Below are 23,230 nucleotides of genomic sequence, written 5' to 3'. Positions count from 1 at the left end.
TATTAAAATCAAGTTTATTTTTTCCATTAATTCACATCATGGATTAGTAGATTATTTCGAAATTCAAAAAGATTTACACAAAATCACTATTTCATCGATGCTTCGAAGTTACCGACGGTAAAATTTTACCCTCAGAGATTTTTGAAAAACATATTACCACATTGTGAGCAGCCACAAGATCATAGATAAAGCAAAAGATAACCAATAATTCTGCTAAGAAAGAAAAAAAGACAAGAGCCACCAATTGTCAATGGAGAAGAACATAGGACTGAAGGTAAATAAGGGCAATATGTAAATGTTTGTAGAAAAACATGGTCAGGAACTGACTACTGAAAAACTAATGCATCTTAAGCAAAAGCAGAAAGATACAAAGAGAAGATTTTGTATTAGAAGGAGAAAAAATTAGCTGAGAAAAAATATAAATATTTCATTAAGCTATCAGTGATAGCAGTGATTTCGATATTAATATACATGTTTTTTTTTATGAAAAAAAATGCTTTGATAAACGAGTGTTTTAAAATACGAGCATTTTCCGGAACAAATTATACTCGTAAATCTAAGCTCTACTGTATATAAAATCATATTTAATTCACCGTTTCAATATCTTTAATTAGTAAAACAATAACAAAAAAATGTGATGGTTAGAATTAATAGAAAAGCTTTATTATTCATATACCTCACCCTGTAATTTATCTAAAATTAAATTTTTAATTAGGTCTAATTAGATCTGTATTTTTCTTTTTTTAAAGCTAGCATTATAATTTTAATGTACAAATAAAAAAAAATAATGATTACATATTTTTACACGAATTATTTGTTCTAACCCGATTTCCAATAATTCTAATTCGAAAGAATATTTTAATAAAAATATTTATAGAATTTTTTTAATTGGTTTTTATTATTACATTTTTTTACGATTTTCTATACTATAATGTTTTTTTAAATTTAGAGAACCAATTATTTTCTTACAATCATTTTTTGTAGAACGTATCCACTCTGTAAAATAAGAGTTGGGTGTAGTTGATATACAAATAAGTTAATTCTACACATTACATATTATTATGAAAATATTATTTAAAGTGACGTCACATAATGGTAGTCTAAAGATATTTTTTTACACATTGGCTCTTCACTCAAGGCTTTGATTTTTATAATAACGATTTTATTTGATTGTACCCCATCTCCCATCTATTCATTCCCTCTACACACTCTATCAATCATTAACAATAGACATACGAATCTTTCTTCGCCTTCAATGAGGCGAGATAATTAGTTTTTTGATTAGTTTCGCCCAAGAGTCGTGCTAAATAAGGATTACTCAGAAATATTTCATTCGATATCGAAAGACGTCGACTTCGTATAATCCTAACGCCTGATAATATAACGTGACAAATACAGTTACAATTTCAATCACAAGTTTTTAGACTGTAAATATCTTTGGCCAAAATGTAATTTTCTTATTATCCATTTAACTGTGAAATTTAAAAATACAAGATTAAATTTAGAGACAATTATTTCACACTGATTAAACTCATTTTTTAAAATTATTTGAGTTACTATTGTATGAACTTTTCTATCTCAACTAGTGATTCTGAAGTCTTGGGTTTTTTCGATTCCCGGGACTCGAGACCCAAATTTTTGAATTCCCGGGACTCGAGACGTTGATTATTTTGTCGTATAATCATTAAAAAAAATTATGTTAAAAAATTAACTTATTATTATTAACTTTAATTAACTTATTATTATTAACTTTAATTAATTTATTATTATTAACTTATATTATTTGTGTTATAGGTACGATAGGTAAAAATCTATTGAAACAATTGAAAAACACTTTATTCGATATTTATTTAAATTTAATTTATTACAATTTTTTTAATCGAAATATTTATATCAATATTAAGTTAAAACCTTTACTTTTGTAAGGAAAAATATGTTTTTAAAAACACCAAGGCGTTTAATGATGAATCACATAGCTTGTTCCTGGTTTTTGTGGCAAATATTCCAGATGTAGAAAAAACTCTCTCGCTTTCTGTAGATGTTGGCTTAATTGTAAGCAATGATTTGAATAAAAGCTCTAGATTCGGAGTTCGCTTGATAGTTGAATCTAATATTTGAAACTCCTTTTTAAAGTTAAATTTTTGATTTCTAGTCGTTGAAATATTTTGGTGGTTCGTGCGACAGAGTTGTGTTGATTTCAAATATTTTTTTTAAAAGGAAATTAACAATAATTTCGGAAGTTAATAAAGTGGCATCTCGAGGACTTAGAGCTTCAACTGCCAGTTTTATAGGAGTGAGTACTTCACAAATATTTTCCAATACGTGAATGTTCGATTCATTCAAAATTTGGCCGTTGCCAAGATCAATTAATGATTTTCTAATGCAATTTCGTAACTTTCGAAATCTCGAGATCATGGGTAATAAGGAATTCCACCTTGTCTTCATATCGAGACATAAATTAAGCTCGACATCAAATTCGCTCTTTACATATTTTTGTAAAATTGCACTTCGGAAAGTCTCGAATCCCGGGTTATTAATTTTTAAATTCCCGGGACTCGAGACAGCAAAAAATCTTTGAATTCTCGGGAATAAATTCCCAGGTTGTCTCGACACAGAATCCCTAATCTCAACCTACATCGCTAACTGGAATACTATCTCCTATGTATATTTGCATAAATGGTGTACACTAATAATGTTACAATAAAAATATGATTTAGATCAGATAAATAGATATTTTAAAAACAGATAATATTCATTGGAATCATAATTGTATATATTTTTTTCACAGCGTGAAATATAAAAAGATAGTGAAGATACAGCGCGGCGCTATCTTGCTGCAAAGTTCTCCGCTCGTAAAGTTTACAAATTGTTCCAGCCGCAAGTATGTGTCGCTTTCGCGCCGAAACCCTACACATTGTTTCGCCAAAAGCTAAACACGATTTGCATATTTTCGCATAATTCAATAACACACGTTCCGACGGGAACATTGTTCCGGACGCGCGCCGGGACGTCAATAATAAATTAACGACTGGAAACTATCCCTTCGAACGGGCCCTGACCCGTAACGAATTCCATTAGCATTCACACTCCCTGCCTATATACGTTTACACCGCGAGCGTATGCCTTTCGCCTTGAAAATTATTTATAAAACGATTAGCTGTGGGATTACGATTCTGTACGGTGGCTTCTCAGTCAACACACGGTTCAATCTCCAATGGGCTTTGGCACTGTATCTAGGCCTTAGAACAACGGCAAAGACTAGCATCTGCCGTTATCCCACGTTGAATAAATAATCGACACAACACAAGTACATATTATATATGCACGTATTAAATATACAAAGGAAAGTACCTTACCCAAAAGCTGTGATTTTACTAGCAACTAGTTTATATAATGAGATAACACACACAAAAAGAGCAAATGCGATTAGTTCAATACCTCTTTACTTGACTGTGAAAATATAATTCGCATAAGTTGGCTACAAGATGTTGGCTTTCTTATAACGTAACCAATATTAAACGTGCTTATTATTTTGCATTCCGTGTTTGTAAATTTGGGCTTTATTCTAATATTATCTATTACTTTCAGTTAGAACACATATATAAGTAGATATAACATTTCAGGTTGAGCCGAGAACGATTTTCCGCTCAGTTGCTTCCTTATTATTGTACTTGGTACTCAGTATTGACCAATAAGGAAACTGAGGGCTAAGATCTTACATAAATACGGCTTAATTAAAGACTCTTCTGCTAGAATTTTATTTCCAAATTAATTTTAAAGAGTTGCGAAGTCAGTGGCTGATCCTAAAAAATAATCATGCCAATATTGATTTGAACCACTGTTTCACATTAGGCGGAGGGACACATATTAAATTTTCAATAGTAAAAAATGGACCAAAAAATACATTTAATATATATTATCTTAATTTTAATCTAAATACACACACATAAATAAATTTTCAGTTTCTACAAGTCAAAAGATCGGGGGGAAAACAATGCATTTAAAAAATCTGCATCAGCAAAGAAGCCTCCGTTCAAGATGATAATCCAAACATCGGAGTAAAATCGTGCAAAAAAGCGCAAAAAAGTACGATTATGAATTCCTTGAAAATCAAGCTCTGTAATGCCTGAACTACCCTCTATGGAAGTTAGCCAAGGTTGGCCAAGGACGGAGAATATAGTGGGTTACTTCGGTCAAATTTGGTTCTGCCCGCTCCAAAATCTCTCGGAAGTTGTCTTAGGTTACCGAGAACAGAAGGTGAAGTAGAGGTAATTCAGTCGACTTGGCCAGCTTCGAGCGCTTTCGAACATTGTCAGCAAAAGGACTGAAGTCGGAGCTGCTCTTTCGAGTGCGAGCGGTGAGATACTTCCCCTTTTGCTCTCTCGCGTGTTAAGTGACGAGAGTGAGAGAGATAATGATATAGTGTTTCGCAAACTAAGATAGAACGAGTAACTCACTTCAATTTCAGTATGCGCGTAGGCGTCCTATGGTTAGCACGCACGTCGAGCGCTGCATCGTGGTCACGTGGTCAAATTATAATACCACATGCTTATCGTGGACGAAACAGACTTACTGACATCTTTGAATATTTTAGGGCACCAAAAGGGATAAATTATATTTTTGATAGTATATTCTTCTAACAGATATCGTTATTATATATTTTTTTTAATAAATTAAATAATTAAAAAATAATCAGTAGTACTTGATTTTGTTAAAAAATCGTTTCGAATATCCTTATGTATTTTCCTAGATCGGTTTTTATAAATGTCACACCATAACGAATTCTTATTTAGAATCGATGGCGACAAATTCTAGGATAGTCACAGACGTGGTGTTCGTATTCTGAAGTATCATTTTTATGCCTTATGGCATTTTGCAAAAGCCGACAAAGATTTTGCGTAAATTGAATATTTACGACCGAAAAGTTTTCACTGATATTGTGTTAATGAGTGCCCACACAAACTTTAATAATTATCAGTAGCGTAATTTTAATAATATGACAATTTAAAAATTGCGACTATTTGGCACATTTTTTGATCGCGCGCGAATATGCTGGCTGTACGTGACAGAAGCCGCCGTCCAGACGTCATTCACAGACGCCGTCCGGTCGACATATAAAATTTGCAATAGTGTGTTCGCTTACTCGAAGTCGTAGGTGTTGGCCGACTTTAGTTGTAACTTCGGTTCAGACAACTTCCAGAGAGTGTAGTGTAGTGAACATATCCTACAGCACGTATATTTTTATGGAAATAAATGCTTGCACTAACAGGTTTCGCAGAATAAATTTTACTTATTTGCGGTGTTTGAAAAATTCACCGACCGGAAAATTGACCGATTCTACAATTATTCACCGATGATTTACTTATTAAAAATCAATATACATAAAATACATATGAATCTTTTCTAAGACATCCCTAATTATTGCTCCGATTTCAATGAAATTTAAAACAGAGCGATATAATAAGGGCTTATAATACTGATATTTAACCTGAGGTATGCTAAAAATTTATGTACAGAACACTAGCAAATATTTTCAAATATCTGAAATTATTTTTAATTGGCGATTCAACGCCTAATAGAGTAACAGCTTTGATTCTTATAATTTCAAGTGTCTCAAAATGCACACATCGAATCTGTGCTTGTATTGTGTGTGTTGCTTAAAGGCATTTTTAGATAATAAATTAAATATCCACAATGCCAGGCTTCTCTTCAAAACATAAAAGAAAATTATTCGACGAAAATAGTGTTTCAAGACAAATGGGAAAAATAATATTTTGTTGTGCCAAATAAAAACGGTTCGGAAACTTACTTGATTTGCCGTCAAATGTTACTTAAAAAATATGACATTTTTCGTCACCATACCATAAACATTTAACGAAGATGTGAAAAGTTACTTTTCTTTAAGTACTTATTGCAACAACAATAAAATCTTATGTCAGTATCGATATCATATAAAATTTTTACATAAAAAGTCATTTACTGACGCAGAGATTGTAAAGAAATATTTTATTAATACGTCAAAATATTTTAGAAAATTAAAAAAAATACAGCTCTCTGATTTTACCTGCTCATTAAACCCATTAAAATTTTTGCAAAATACATCATTGTAAATATTTAAATACCGACATTTCAGCAATATCAGTATTTTTATTAGATATTAAAATCAACAGAATTTAATTTATGATTTGTTAAAAAAAAATCTATGCAGAGTCAAACCAAAGAAACAGATTATCTCGATATTGTTAGTACTGTTTTGGAAAATAATAATATTAATTAAAAATAAATGTACCGATAAAAAGGGATTTTTTTCGCTATTATAGAAACATACAATTTAACAAACCTCTTATCGATTAACTGCATATTGTACTGAGAAAATTTGGCAGCTCGTATTTTTCTTGGGAAAATAATTGCTGTGATGAAAACCGTCATAAATGTAGTGAATTGTATCCGAGCACTGAAGAACTGAACCACAGAAAATTTTAAAGTCTTTTGAAAGAAATGTACAGTAATTATAACGATGGTATTATACACATTTCGGTCTTAAACGATGTTTTTTTATATTAATTTGTTTTAACAAGAGAACAGTAAAATTTGAATGATGGATGGTGGTGCCTTTTAACCTTTCTGTGTGACATCACAAAAAACTTGGCGATCTCAATTGTACATTACAGGGCAAAAAAAATATTTTGCAAATAGTAAATAAATAATTAGCTTTTGAAAAAAAATAAACATGTATCGCGAAGAAATACAAACCCAAATCCTGTACAATTTTTTAACCGTAATAATAAAAACTAAGAAATGCAGAGGTCCTATTTAAATAATTTAATACTAAATTTCAAAATTTAAGGAAAATCAAGAAATGTCTGTTGCATATGGAAAACCCTTGACACTTGAAAACAGAAAATATTGAACAACTAGCAGCTTTGAATTTTAATATACAACGTTATTAGGCGAATTTATCAAACTTATAATCAATACGAATCTGAAAACAATTTTTAAAGAAAATAAAAGATTTTTTTTAAATAGCTAAAAAATTGTCTCAACTTCAGAAATCTCAATTAATTTTGAATAAACAAATATAGAACTGATTTTTAATTTAACGTTTAAATAATGTAGAGCTGCACAGGTGTGATTAAGAATACAATATGTATGTGTCAAATATAAATAATATAAACTAGAATCATAATTATTAAAGTTTTATTTTGATACTTTCTTGTTATTGAGGAACAAATTTATTTAAAAAAATATTTATTCATTTGGTTATACATTTTATTTAATTATATACAGTTATACATGACGTCAGACGAAGGGGTAAGTTAAAATTTATATAATCTTTCTTTTTTAAGTAGATTCGTTGCAGCGAGTAATTCGTGGGGTTTCACTGTTCTGAACAACGCTTGCTCGCTGCCGCTCGTTCGCACCTAAAATGTTTGAATTTTAAAACGTTTTTATGTAGCAAAACGTTAATGGACTTAAAAAATTAAAATTCTTAAAAAATAATATTTATTCTTTTATACATTTTATTTATTGATATGTCAGAGGCCATAACACTTTTAAAGAATATAAAAGTTATACGATAGCATTGTGTATCCTTGCTGTATCCAAATAAATTCTAAAGTCGAACCATACCGTTAAAATAATATTTTAATTAAAATAAATAATATATGTATGAAATAATAATCTTGCACAAATTCAGCCCCCGTTAACGGAAGAGTACCTTTTATAAATTATTTTTTCAGTAATAGAATTGACCTTTATTTATTTGCCAGAGATTTATTAAAACGGTCAGTAATTATAATAAACGGTTAGTACTTATATCAATAGGCAAGTTCTTAGCATTGGCAAAATTTTATTGGTTTAATTTTTTCGATAAAGATTAAACCTGTTATTTTAATATTTAATGCATTTATTGTAAGTTTTTGGTATTGATAAATAAAATACTTAAGTGCCAGAATACATGAGATAAAATGTCATTAAGAAATTGAAAAATTAGTTAATAGAAATTTTAGGGAGAAAGTCGTTAATGACGTTTAAATGGAATATTTTTGGAATGTTATTATTTTATAATTTTCAATGGAATAATAATATTTTAAAAGATAGTTTAATGTATTGAACTGGATGTTGAAACTCTCTTCGCTGAAGGTAAATCAAATAATAAAAATACTAACCATTTATTATAATGGTAATTTATAATTATTAGCAGATACTTTGTTATTTTATTCTTACTGATCGATGATCATTAAAAACACTGACTGTTTAATTTGTTGCGATAAGAAATTATGTATTAGAAAAAATATTTTTCTTTCATTATAGCTGGTTTAATTGGTTGTAGGTTCAATGTTGGTTGAATGCACTCGGACGACGGTGTTCAGCTGAGGCCGAATTCCTTTGCCATTAACATAATTTTTTGTTTCCATTATCCCGTGGATATTATTAATAATTTACGACTAAAATATCTCAGAATAAACATGCCTATAATAGTATTTGTTTTTTTACAGGTTTTTATGGTACTTATTGTATAGATAAAATGTGTACAGGCCAACAACAAATATATGTTTTCAGTAATATATGCACCCGTTAATATTCTCTCGGTGACTTGTTTTAAAAGCCGTATAATTTAGGTTGTCAATTATTTTGTGTCGCATAATTTACATACATTTAAAAAAGTGCTAAATATATCTGTTTGCAGATGATACTTAAATTTATTGTATCGTTGAAAACCCTTATAAATCATAATATTAGTAATTTATTATATTTTAATATACAATAACATAAAAGCAGATTATTTATGTAGATATACTAAGACATATGTACAGTATGTCTACAGTATACGTAAAGAACGACTGTGAAAATCTTTTAAAAATACTTGGCTTTGTTATGAGGAACACGTTTCACTTTGACCATCCGTCAGTTATTCATGTCTCTGTGACACCTTATTTCAAAGCATTCTTGAATCGGGATCTATAATTTAGAATCCCCAGGTAATCAAATACTCCCTCTTAATCGGAAAAGTGGTAAAAATGTTCTAGAGATACATTTATATAAGCCGTTGATTTTGAAATAACGGACAAGTCCATATTATGTTATCGTTGAATAATTAATGATTTGCATTTGAACTGATTAAAAAATATTAGTAAGCAATAATAGACTTATTTTATTATGTTTACTGTCTTTTTCATAAAAATTCAAGTTTGCAAATGTCAAAATTTTTAATATGCTGGAATTACGTATTGTTCTGTTTGATGTTAGTTACGAGGAGCTGGTCCGATTAAATTTAATTTAATAATATTTTATATTTTTTTTTGTTTACTATGTAATATTTTTTTACTATCACAATGCATTCAGGAAAAGTCATTTTCGTCCTAATTTAAATAAATTTATTTTTGGCTAAATTGTATATAAATATTACTAAACTGTATGACCAAACACTAAATCAGAAAAAACGAGTTAAACGCGCGTTTCAGAATCTATTACAACCGCGTATCGCTTCGCTTAGGCAGCCGTAAAATTATAAAATAACCGATCGGCGTAACGTAAAAGGGCAGACAAAAGTCGACGGAGGCGAGGGCGGAAAAATACGTTTCCCTTGGCCCTAATATCAGTCGGCGATAATATATTCGGCTGGAAATACACTTTCCGCTCGGTGGCTCGTTTCGTTTGGCGGGCCAATCGTATAAGGGGCCGCGTCGTTATCCCTATGCAAACCCACGCCATAAATCTTATTCGAATTGTGTGTTTTGTAAGCTCAACAACATCCTCAAATAACCTTATAAACGTCTGGCCACCGATGGGAGATTTATACGTAACGTGGACGGTTAAACATCTCCGAGTGTAAATATCCCACTAAATTCTCGGAGGCGTGCGAGAATTTGGTTATTGATATTGATTGCGAAAGCCAGTTTGGGCGTGGGTATAGATAGGATGGGTCAATATAAAGGATGAGCCACAAAAATGAATTTGAATATCATGGTTATTTTTTGTCTCAAAAATAAAATAGCTTGATAGAAGTGTAAAATTACACATATGTTTTTTTAATTATATCCTTTAAAGCTTAGGAACCTTAGGAGTGATTGACCTAGTATGCAATGAGACTCAATGTGTAATCTATTGTTTTACTATTTACATATGTGCGTACGACGTTTATTAGCGAGACGTCTTCTCCAAGCGGTAGTAAAGCTGGCGCAGGGATGATGTCTGTGGACGATCCTCAGTTGTCTGCAGCGAGTGTAAGAAAGCGGCGATGATCGTACAGGAGTTCCAGGTCGTCTCTTTGCGTTTGTCGGTGGGGGCGCATCTGCTGGTCTTTTCGAATGGCTGCTGGTGACTTGTGATTTTGTGACTCTGACTGCCTAACTGCCCAATCAGAGTCCAGGCTTATATATCCAGGGCTACAAGGCTTGCTGGTCAATCGCCATTATGCAGCGATCATCCAGACAATCACTGCAAAATGGCTAAATAGTTCTACGCTTTTATAAAGCGACGTTTGCTCGTCCAAAGTCGTATTGCATTTTCGGGAATGTCACGGATGAGGAAAGGAATTCTCTCAATACCAGAGAATATTTACTGTAAAATCGTATTATTTATGGGATTGTAGTCTCCATCTTTTACACTGTTGTGTTGTTTCTCTCAATTGTTGATGAATCACGAGTTTAGGGTTTGAGACAATGACATCTGTGTGTGGTCGCTATAATCCTATATTTTAAAGTTTTAAAACAATAAGTGAAGTTATTTATTATTTAATGCCTTGACTTAATTATTATCATAGATTTTAATAAAAAAAGGTAGTTAAATGTTCATGACTTTATTTATTGAATAAAAGAAAGTTGAAATATATTTGAGAATTTCTTACTTTTATTAATTTATTATTATATATTCAATTAAAAAGGTAAATTAATATTTATAAAAAATATGTACTGTACTCTAATAGCTTACATATATTATAGTCTTACAAACAAGAACTTACAAGTGTCACAGCAGTAATCACCTGGTTAGAGATCATTTTGATAACTAATGTTTGTATCTAAACGTTAAGTAAGACAAATTGTATTTTACTATAAATAACCTGTAAATTATCTGACTCCTTATTTCTTTTATTAAAGCTCCTATCTTAAAAAATATTATCTGGTCTCTAAGTCCTCACTCCGTCAATAAAATTAATAAAGGCTAGTCTTAGTATAAACTATTGAATATGCTACGCTGTACAAGAGTTTTATATGTCAACAGTAGCAATAGCTTATTTTCGCTATGGATGTGACTTCTTCTCTGTAATATTGTCTGATGATTTCCGTTTATTATTTAAATAAATGTTAAGTTTATCTATTAATTGTTAATAATAATACGCGAAAAACAAGCATTTGATTTGCAAAAAATATAAAAGCCTCTGTCATTTTTTTTTTATACTTTACATATAATTGCGCAGTTGTCAAAGACCACTTCTAACCTTTTATAAAATAACTGTGTGATTGATTAAAAAAGCGGGGCTTTAGTATTGATATGATTTTAGATTAAACCACAATGCCAGAAATTTTAACCCTTTGTGTGCTAGGTGCGGATAAATCCGAAACACCATGTACGAGTCTTAAGTGAAAAATTGGGATTTATTCCACGCTAAATAAAAAATATGTAATAAAATTTTTTAATGCTGAATTAATTCTCATAACAAGTCACGTGGTTGGTCAATTATAAAAACTTTGTTTAAAAACTAAAATTGTTAAACTCTTTAGAATTAAATTTTGAATCTTAAGTGATCTCGTTTAGATAAAGCTTGTCATTTAATAAATTGTAGAAAAAGTGGATTATTAATTTTACTGATAAAATAAATAGCTTAAGCTTAAGAAAAGTGTAACTAATAATTATTATATTTTTTTTTTTTTGGTATAAAGCGAATTACTTTAAATTTACGTGTTTTATAGCCAATTTATGATTAAATACACAAGGTTTTGTTTTCTACGCTCATGTCAATTTTACTAAAAGCTTCTAGAATTGCATTGTTTTGGAAAATATACAAAATAATAAATATTCATATAATATGCTCACAAAAAAATTCAGCCTCATATATTTTGTGACTGCAAAACTTCAAATTATCTGTTTACAAAATACCTGTTTTTTACATCATTATTTATTATTGTTATTACTATTTTATATTTTTTTAAATCAGTAAGAACATAAACATCACTGAGTGATTATTAATACTCAAAAAAGTAACACAAAAAAATTCTCTTAGAGTACAGCAAAGGTCATTTAATATTTTGTTCTGGTTCATGATGTACTTAAATGCAAAATAAACTTAACATTTGGTCGGAAAAATCGTAGGCGTGAGTTGTAAGTTGTTTTTTAAAAGAGGTTTGCAATAAAAAGTTCAAGAACCAATGTTGGCTATAAATACTCGTTTTATATATACATATATATATTTTATTGAAAAGTTTTTCTTTAGCAAAATATTTTTTTTTAATATGCTATTTATATTTGCTAAGTTTAATGCTATTGATTAGGATAAAAATTTAATGTAAAACCTAATAATAAGTATTAAAATATGCTATATTTCATTGTGTGAACTATAAACCCAAATTGATCTTTTTTTGATCAAAGTTTCATAATTGAAATATTATATGGAATAATATATATTAAAAATAGCGAATACATGTTTTAAAAGTTGTTTGATCATGTAGCGAGCAACTGAATAGTAATTAATTGTATATAAATATGTATTGATAGTGATAATATATTCTCTATAGTGGCATGTAGTTAGTGCTTGTTTGTATCATTATTAACTTCAAAGTTTGAATATGATTGATATAGAAAAAAACTTGTCAAAATATGTTATTATTGAAAACAAATAATAATTAATATATGTATGTATTTCATCGTATGACAATCCTATATTGATTTTTAATATTTATTCGTTATTATATATCTTATGGCTTTTTAAACTATTTTTTATGTGATTTTGTATAAAAATAATATCTTTAGTAAATTATAAGAGTTTTACAGTCTATATGAAAATTACATTATATTTTATTTATCTCCAGGGGTCGCTGGTTTGAAGGACGTCCAAGTCACCGTTCCAGAGGCTATTCCAGCCGGCGAAACAGCATCATTACAATGCCGCTACGATCTAGAATCCGATGTCCTTTACAGTGTCAAATGGTATAAAGGAAGACAAGAGTTCTTTCGATACATACCCAAAGAGCTGCCTCACACCAGAGTCTTTCCACTGGCTGGAGTGGATGTTGACGTAAGATTACTTTTGATTTATTATCAGGCGTATCACGTGGGCCGTGAAATATTCTTGTTACTCCATTAGCTGTGTCCCATGTGTGTAATATACATATACAGGGGGGTGCTAAGGAGTGTTACGAAAATACGTGCAGATGAATAGGTTATTGATTTGATAAAGCACCCTTGAAAGAATTTATTACAAATAATTTTTTAATGGATTTTAAAGTGTAGATATATAAATAATTTAACGGTGTGGACATTAAACCCGCGCCGAATATGAACATCAGTTAAAAGCTACACACCCCTACATATAATAGTGAAGTGTTAATAACGCTAATGGCTAGTAAATAAATTATTTAAAGGGTTCAGGATTGGTTCTAAAGGATTTCCAACAGGTAAAGTGGGACTTGGAGGCATTTGTATGCTTAAGGGCTGCTTTATAAATAAATGGTCCGTGACATCTCCCCTGTGCTTTTCCGTGACATTTTTTTTACGTAGCTCATGTGAATTTTTAAATGAAGACAAACTGTACGGAAAAAGAGAGGAAAAAGACCGCCGCGTATATACGATATTCAGAGAGCGGAACAACGCCCGTGATGTGGTATAATAAAATAAAAATGAAATAATAATATAAAGCTCGACAAAATACGCAATACAGTCGTCCTTGCGTCATAAATTCTTAAATTTATATTGAAGCGTTTCCATTTAAGTAATTAATTATTTTTTGTACCAAGTCGAAAGCAAATGACGTGCTTTATGGATTTGTATTGTAAAGCTGTTTTCTCGTACTGAATTAAATAAGTGGACATTGAATATTTCTGATGTAAATAACAGTGGATTACATTAACTAAATATCTTTTAATAAATATAAATTAAATGGAATCTTAATTCATAGTTGCTTGTATTTTTGTTCATTTAAAAAACACGCAATAATAAAAAAACTTGAGAGCAAATACATTAGAGCCCAACCTGAAGGAGGCTTAGTGCTCGCTGAATTTTTGCTGCAACGAGCAATCTTAATTATTGAATATGCTCATTTTAAACTGTTTTCTTATTAGACTTTTGCAAATGCTTCTGACAGGTCTCGTCTGAACAGATTTCGAATGGCAGATAAAATTTTAACAAGTCACCATGTGATAGCCTTGCATTCTACATGATGTTTTTTGTCAAAGATGCTTAAAATTTAATTCTAATGCTTTATTGCCAGTACTTATATGATAATTAAATTTTTAAAGTCACCCGAAATGTTGTATCGTTACATTTTGTTTGATTGTTCTTTGATTTATGACGCTGATTGGGCAAAAAAGCATTTAAAAGACCTACCAACTTGCTAGTAGGTCGTAAAGTTTATGAAATTTTTGATGGTGCTTTTAGCATCATCTTAGCATTATTCTTATGAACAGTCGCCGGTGGTCGCTGTGAACTTGCAAATGATTCTGACAAATCTATGTTAATGTATTCTGATCTTAGCAATACTGTTTGTGCTTTGTTAGCTCTTTTGTATTTTACCAAAAAACGCGTGTGATTCTGCAGCCAAATAGACTCGCAGTTTATTTATTATTATATATATATATATATAGAACTTAGCACAGTATTAAAGTAGTTTGAAATTAGAAAGCGACTCTTGGAAGTCAGAAAGTGCTCGAGAAATAACTGAGATTTTTTGTTTTAATGATGTGTTATTTTAAAGCGCTCATCACGATTTGCTAATGTCTCGCCAGAGTCTTCATAAATGTCACATATATTATATTGATCGTTCGAGGCAGGTCTGGAGAAACGCAAATGCAGAAGTTTACGAACCGATTGCATCGCTTCTTAAGCACACCTCCAAAATGTGATTACGCCTTAAAACAAAACGCGGTTCAGGTGGATATTTTTGTTGTAATAACAATAATTATATACACAGGGACAAACGGATTGTCATTGGTGCGCGACTTCTTCTATAAAATAGTTGTCTTATTATTGGTGATAATATGTGGTAAGCGTTTTGGTAATCAGGGAGTTCGAAAAATGATCGAGTGTATTGTCTTTGCCGCACATCTTTTTGTGTCGGTTCCAATTAGCTGCATCGTTACTTGGAAAGACATTCAAACAATATAAAAAGGAAATATAAACTCGTCTTGACAAAAGCCCTATAAATAATAAAGATAACTCGATTTCATCTTGCGGTGTCACTTCAAAGCATAAATAAACTTCGTTGGTGGGATCAAAAAGCGATGAAATTGCCTAACTAACATCCTTATCTGTGATCGACAGAGTTGTCTGAAATAAATAATATAAATGATGCGATATTTTGTTATATTAACGGACGGTCAGAGACAAGTTGAGAAGTTAAACGAGCTCAGGTAGATCGAAAGCTGGGTGCCAACCCTTATGGGTGGGCACCCAGCTTTCAATGGCTGGGTGAGTAGGTAGTGCTAAGTATGTTTTTGGAGTTTCTCTCGAGCGCGTTTTATGTATATGTAACAAGAGCTTATTCTGCTTTAGTCGTAGCCTTAACCCTCGGCACCCAGCAGGAGCCGAGCCTTTTGGCCCACTCGCGTTACTCTGCCGTGCTTTATTCTTCCTAGGTAGTGCCTCGCACTCTACTTCAGATGGCTAGCCCGAAAGATCACTTTCCCTCAAGGGCTTGGGTTTTAATTCAAGAAAGGTCCCTTGTTCTCCCACATCAGTGTGGGATAGTGTGCGTCCAGCGTGTGGTGGACTAACGCCCAGAATGACAAGAGAGACATCAGCAAATCGTTCAGAAAGCATCACGAGTGTACGACATCGTGACGACAATACCAGCAGTCAGTCAAAAGAATACAACTTGACTCGATAGCGAAGACTTTATTACTTTCAAAAGCTGTGGTAAATTGTACATAATTAAAAATTATGTTACCAGTTTTTCAGGCGTCAATTTGAGCTGAAAAATCACAATATTACAACCCGAAATTCTTAGGTAAAGGGTTGTTTCTCAGTGTTCGTGCACTATTTATTATTGTTGATTATTCTATTTTGTGATGTATGGGAATCATGACTCATAATGGGTTAATACTTTTTATAGTCTAATTTTTATTTTTATTGTTCAAGTGCTCGTTATGGTGACTAATGACGTAGTTGGTATAGCCTCCGAACAGTTGTATCGATAATTTTGTAATAACATAAGTTTTTATGCTACATATATATGAAGCAAAATATACATTGAAAAATATAAAACAATGAAAAATACAAAGGCACTTCTATAAAACATTTTATTATCTGTTTTTAAGCACTTAGGTGAATATATATCAAAACTATCTGATAGTTGTTAATTAATGTATTTATATAGATAATATCTGTATTTATCGAAGAACTATAATAAAGCAAAAATATAAGACCTATATTGAACGGTATTTTTGACAATATTAGAATATCGTAGTTATGTGAAATTATTACAGTTTCAAAGCTATATACTTTGACGCTACTCTAGGGATTTATATTCTAATTTATTTTACAAGAATTTCATGGAAAATGTGAATAAGCGTTTGTAATATACTTTTTTAAATTTATGTATTTAATACATTTTGTTAAACTTTTTTTCCTAAGGGAGTCAATAAGTGATTTTATAAGCCACATACTATTTATACTAAAAAACTACTAATATTTTTGATAAGCTTTGCTCTTTTTAGAAAACCCAAAAAATACTATAGTTTAGTGAAAATTAATATTGAAAGCATATATTTATAGTTTCTTTAGAAATTAAATTTAAACGCATAGTGTACAACGTTGCAGTTTAGATATGACATAATTTGGTGGTTATGTAATAAATTAACTGCGTGCAGAATCTAACCAGAGCAGTTAAGCGAAACCAATTCAGATTCAGCCTTTATATATTATATAGAATACGATGATGATATATACGCCATTTTGTATATTCGACCTTTAATATAAAACCATATAAAAAAACTACTCCACGCTTAATCTAGTAAAATTAATTCAACCAAGAGACCGCAATTACACAAATTCTTAAAGCACTCTCTCAGTTAAACCGTCTCGTCTCTTAATTAACCACTCTAAATAATATTTTTAAAAATCTGACATTACAAATGTTTTATATCATATTTAATTATACCATTAAATTGAGTGAATACTGTTCATAAATTGTATATATCGTTGTTTTTATAGCTCTTTCGGTAAACATTACTTGTAAATAATGATGGCGTCGCGTATATGTATGAAAATACGTTAGATCTTAATTGAATTTCGATCGTTTTTCATCCACTTTGTATATTGACTTTGGGTGTATACGTGAACATTAAGCTAAATTGCGAATTAGCAATTCGATTTAGAGTTCATATTTGCAACACCAGCTGCAGGGTAACAAGTACATTACTCAATGCGTTGAAATTGAAATGTAAGCCAAATTGCATTAACATTTCACTGGTACATATAATTAATTTATTATCAATACCTCTTAATTATTGTGATATTTATCAATTTTAATGGTTAAATCCATTATATTTTATTGTAAATTATATGCTCGAAAATAAACAATAATGGGAATGTAAGATAGTCCAACGCAGTGTTGTATTAAACTTTAAACATGCTTAAACTTCATTTTTGATCAATGTTTATTATTGAAAATAAAAACATATTTAATAGGTTAATCTATCATATATATGTATTTAAAGTCAGCCAATTTTATTTAAATTAAAATTTTTTTTAACTATGTTGTTAAAAACACATACTAATAGATAAATTTGTCTAAATATTATTATGAGAATTGAAAGCTTCAAATGTATATATTCTATTAACGTCAATCATGTAAACAGGATCACTGCTTCAGTATTCTCGGATTTCAAGTGAGACTTGAAACCATAGACATGTGTGATATAATGTTGAGGATACTGGAGAGTATAGGCAGACTTGTGAAGAGTAAATGAGGCTCAGATCAATTGATATTTAAGCTCTTTAAAATTTAAAATTATGGCAAATAAAATATATGCTAGTGCTTTTTTCTAATGTTTATTTAATTATTATTAATTTTAAAGAAAAACTTTTTTCGCTTTAGCACTAAAACATTTACTTATTATTTCTATGAAAAAATAATCTAGCAATTTAAGTTCAGCGTTGCGAGTTCATTAAGTCGTTTCTGACCCAAATAAATGTTTTTAATCTTTTTCGTTAATTATTTTTCTTATTTATGACTTTGTTTAAAAATAATTTAAGCACAATCGCTATTTTAGGTCCGTTTTAGAAATTCTTCAATAATATATTTCATCAGTTTTAATTATTTTACAATGTCTATTTGGACAATAGTCAATTATGGTATTATATATGTAAATTTATATTTATAAATATTTTTTCAGGCATAAGAAAAAATTAAAATAAAATGAGTCTTTTAAGTAATAAAAAAATATATAAAGTAGGGAGAATTTGTATATTGAGCTTACTTATTATTTATCTAAGACACAAAACATTTTCTTAAGGGAACTGGATTGGTATTAGGGATTCTGAAGTCTCGGGTTTTTTCGATTCCCGGGACTCGAGACCCAAATTTTTAAAGTCCCGGAAATTCCCGGGACTCGAGACGTTGATTATTTTTCGTATAATCATGAAAAAAAATTATGTTAAAAAATTAACTTATTATTATTAACTTTAATTAACTTATTATTATTAACTTAAATTAATTTATTATTATTAACTTATATTATTTGTGATATAGGCACGATATGTGAAAATCTATTGAAACAATTTAAAAACACTTTATTCGATATTTATTTAAATTTAATTTATTACAATTTTTTTAATCGAAATATTTATATCAATATTAAGTTAAAACCTCTACTTTTGTAAGGAAAAATATGTTTTTAAAAACACCAAGGCGATTAATGATGAATCACATAGCTTGTTCCTGGTTTTTGTGGCAAATATTCCAGATGTAGAAAAAACTCTCGCTTTCTGTAGATGTTGGCTTAATTGTAAGCAATGATTTGAATAAAAGCTCTAGATTCGGAGTTCGCTTGATAGTTGAATCTAATATTTGAAACTCCTTTTTAAAGTTGAATTTTTTACTTCTAGTCGTTGAAATATTTTGGTGGTTCGTGCGACAGAGTTGTGTTGATTTCAAATATTTTTTTTAAAAGGAAATTAACAATAATTTCGGAAGTTAATAAAGTGGCATCTCGAGGACTTAGAGCTTCAACTGCCAGTTTTATAGGAGTGAGTACTTCACAAATATTTTCCAATACGTGAATGTTCGATTCATTCCAAATTTGGCCGATGCCAAGATCAATTAATGATTTTCTAATGCAATTTCGTAACTTTCAAAATCTCGAGATCATGGGTAATAAGGAATTCCACCTTGTCTTCATATTGAGACATAAATTAAGCTCGACATCAAATTCGCTCTTTACATATTTTTGTAAAATTGCACTTCGGAAAGTCTCGAATCCCGGGTTATTAATTTTTAAATTCCCGGGACTCGAGACAGCAAAAAATCTTTAAATTCTCGGGAATAAATTCCCGGGTTGTCTCGACACAGAATCCCTAATTGGTATATATAAAATGATTTTTAGCTTTAAAATTCTTAGTATAACTGTATAGTAGTAAACATAATATGTTACTCCTACACATATTTACTACATGAATAATTAATGTATTATTGATTAAAAATATTACAAAATATGTTTCGTCTTTTTGAGCCAATTTATATTATATATTCGATTATTTTTTTATTTATTCTTAGAATCGTTCTGTACAGTAATAACGCGGGTACTTACAGATGTGCTTACTGCTCTTATACATAAAAAAAAACAAGTAGCAATTAATTAAATGAAGCGTTAACGGAAAGTAATTACATCGGCTCCATAGCAATACGACTTAACAACAACACCAAAGCGTCGTTCGGTGCCGACCAATAAATTTGTGCCGAGATGCCCGTTTTAGCGTAATAAGAAGTTTAATAGAAAACAATATCATTAAAGGGAAAATACTACGTCCTAATTGCTTTCTTATATCTCTATATTTCCCCCGACAAAGCCTAATACCCCTAGAACTCCCAGTACGCTGGCCGCGAGTTATTGACCATCACTGTTAGCAGTAAGCAAAAGGTTTAATTCGTAGCGGATTTCCTATCGGCCGTTATTCCCTGTACATTTTCTACGGTAATTTACGGCGAACTTCAATTATATTCTAACAAATTAACTAACGTGTTGAGAACACTTGTGAAATAATATAAAATAAATAAATATTTTTACGTTTATCTTTTGATCTTGACTAATAAGCTTATTTTCTACAAGAAAATTATTCTCAGACACATAAAATTATTATTGGTCACTCTACGTTATTATTAACATTATTATGTATTTTTTTTAAATACATTTATTTCAATGATATAGTATGAGTACATATCATTGGAGAACTGGAATTATTTAAAGATATCTTTAGCTTCTTAAGCAATATGTACTTTTGCATTTTGTGCGTGTATTTAAATTTAATGTTTTTTATCGTAGTCACCGATACACGAAATTAATGGGTTAATGTGGTTTCGCGAGCTATTTTTATAATATTTTTTAGTATGAAAATGACATTGTTGATATTTGAAATTTAATATGCGATTTTTAAGATGAGTATAAAAAGGTGTACAAAACACCGGACAGCCATATGCTAAAATGTGTATAGATTCAAATTTAATTTTTTATAGTTTGCGCTATTTTTTATATTAAATATTAGTCTAAGAGCCGCAACGGCGGCAAGGCTTTTAGAGCAAGGTTTCATAATATGTTTATTAAATTTAAGCTTGGAGTCCAAGTGTAAGTTTAGATATTTAATGCTTGTTTTCCATTTGACGTTTTTGCCCTCTTCATTTAGAAGAGGTGGTATCAAAGTTTGTCTACGTTTTATGAAAATAATTGCTTCTGTTTTAATTCAGTTAAATTTAATTTTTCACCTCTCAAAATATTTATTTAAGATTTCAAAAGTTTTCAAAAGAAAAAAAAATAGCTGTCTTACATAGATCTCAAGACATCATCATTTCCTGATCTATGGAAATGCACAAAAGTCACCGCTATTCATAAAAAGGGTGACAAATTATAGATTAAGAATTATAGAACAGTCGCAGTGTTGTCAGCTCCTGCGAAATTATTTGAAATAATTATTCATAAATATCTCTATGATCACTTTCAGCAAGTTTTGTTAGACCAATAGCACGGGTTTCGTCCTGCCCGTTCCACTGTTACTAACATTCTGTTGTTATTATGTAAAATCAGATTTTGAGAAAGCCTTTGACAAAGTTTGTCATAGGTTATTATTAAAAAAATTGTCGAACCTCGGTTGCTCGGATAATTTAACTTGGTTATTCTCGAGTTATTTAAGCAATCGTAGACAGTTTGTAACCTATGGTGGCCGATTGTATAAAGAATATTTTACCCCTTCGGGGGTTCCTCAAGGATCCAATCTGGGCCCTCTGCTTTTTGTGTTATTTATTAATGACATAAATACAGCAATTAAAAATTCAAGTTTTCTTCTGTACACAGATGATTTAAAATTATATAAATGCATTTGATCTGCTGTGGACTCCTTCTCTTTACAAAGTGATTTAGACTCTCTGTGGAGATGGGCTTCCGTTAACCGTCTGCCCTTTAGTGTCGGAAAGTGCCATACTGTGTCATTTTCTCGATCCCGTTCGCCATCAGCTTATTTCTATCATCTCGGTGGTAACATTTTGACTAGAGAAACTTCCACTAAAGATCTCGGAATCACTTTCGAGAGCAAATGGAGGTTCTCTCTACACATACACGACGTCTGTGATATATCTTCCAAGATGCTCGGCTTTATTATGAGAAATGCCTTTCATTTTGACGATCCGTCAGTTATTCGTATCCTCTATGACACCTTAGTTCGTAGCATTCTTGAATCATGATCTATAATTTGGAATCCCCGAATAGCCAAAAATTCCCTTTTAGTGGAAAAAATTCAAAAAAGGTATTTAAGATACCTTTACAAAAGGACATTTGGTTGTTATCCGTACATACATATATCCCAGCGCCTTTCTTTTAGGAGCGTTGGGATACGATTCGCTGAGTTCTCGCAAAAAGTTGTATGTCGCTAAGCATTTTTTCAAATTACTAAAAGGTGCTGTCGACAATCCAGCTATTCTCGAGAAATTCCAGTTTTGGGTTCCGGAACATTTTCGAGAATCATGATCGCGTCCTCTTTTGATGGCCGTTAGGGCTAGGACGTCCGCACTAGCCGACTCGCCTATAGTTGTGGCCATCCGGCTCCTTAATACGCTGGCATTACATATTGACCTGTTTAATGTTAGCTACGAGAAGCTGATTCAGTTTGTATCACCTAATTTTAATATTTTATAATTTTTTGTTATGTTTATTATTTTTAAGTATTGTTCTATTTATGTAATATACGTTTTTTGTTTTGTAAATTTAATTTTTTTTCGACCATCGTGGCGCATTGGCCACGATGGTCTTAATTTAATCTAAAAAAATAAAAATAAAATAAACATTTTTATTTTTTTGGCATATCATATGTATACAAGATAAAGAGGAACGGCCCGAGCAAACTTCATCGAGGAACTCCAGCTAGAATTTTACGCAGGATCGAGTGTTTATTATTTAGTGAAACAACACGGCTTCTACTCTTCATATAAGAGCGCAATAATAGTAGCACATAGAGTAGGGTTATATTTTTGTATAAATTATGAATCAAACCGTCTTGATATACTGTGTCGAAAACTTTTTCTATATCTAACATTAAAATCCCGTACTCTTTTTCATATTAAAATGAGAGCATATGTGCTTCGTTAAACTATTAAGTTGATATGTTATCAAGTAATTTTAGCGGAAATCAAACTGTTCGTAATAATTTTATATACCAAAGATTATTTTAAACGCATAAGGATTTTTTTTAAATATTTTACTAAAAGACAATGCTAATTGGATTTGTAGGATCTCTATCGATTTTTTTATCCAATGAATTTTAGCGGTTTTCCAGGTGGTTGAGAAATATTCAAAAGATAAGCAGACGTTAAAGA

The 23,230-nt window shown here is 30.6% G+C and overlaps 1 protein-coding gene across 3 annotated transcripts in view; it reads left to right on the top strand.

The window, feature by feature from the left end:
• Positions 1-23,230, top strand: part of LOC148228054 (uncharacterized) — an 86,553-nt gene that overhangs the window by 23,784 nt on the left and 39,539 nt on the right. For all 3 annotated transcript variants that reach the window (XM_088201004.1, XM_088201002.1, XM_088201003.1), the window contains one exon: positions 13,029-13,234. In XM_088201004.1, coding sequence (XP_088057130.1) covers positions 13,029-13,234 — 206 coding nt within the window. The remainder of the gene's footprint in view (positions 1-13,028; positions 13,235-23,230) is intronic.

This window comes from Plectrocnemia conspersa, unplaced genomic scaffold, assembly GCF_051122295.1.
Source record: "Plectrocnemia conspersa isolate PC_06_02 unplaced genomic scaffold, ASM5112229v1 ptg000012l, whole genome shotgun sequence".
NCBI lineage: Eukaryota > Metazoa > Arthropoda > Insecta > Trichoptera > Polycentropodidae > Plectrocnemia > Plectrocnemia conspersa.
This window is presented reverse-complemented; position numbering and strand designations above follow the sequence as displayed.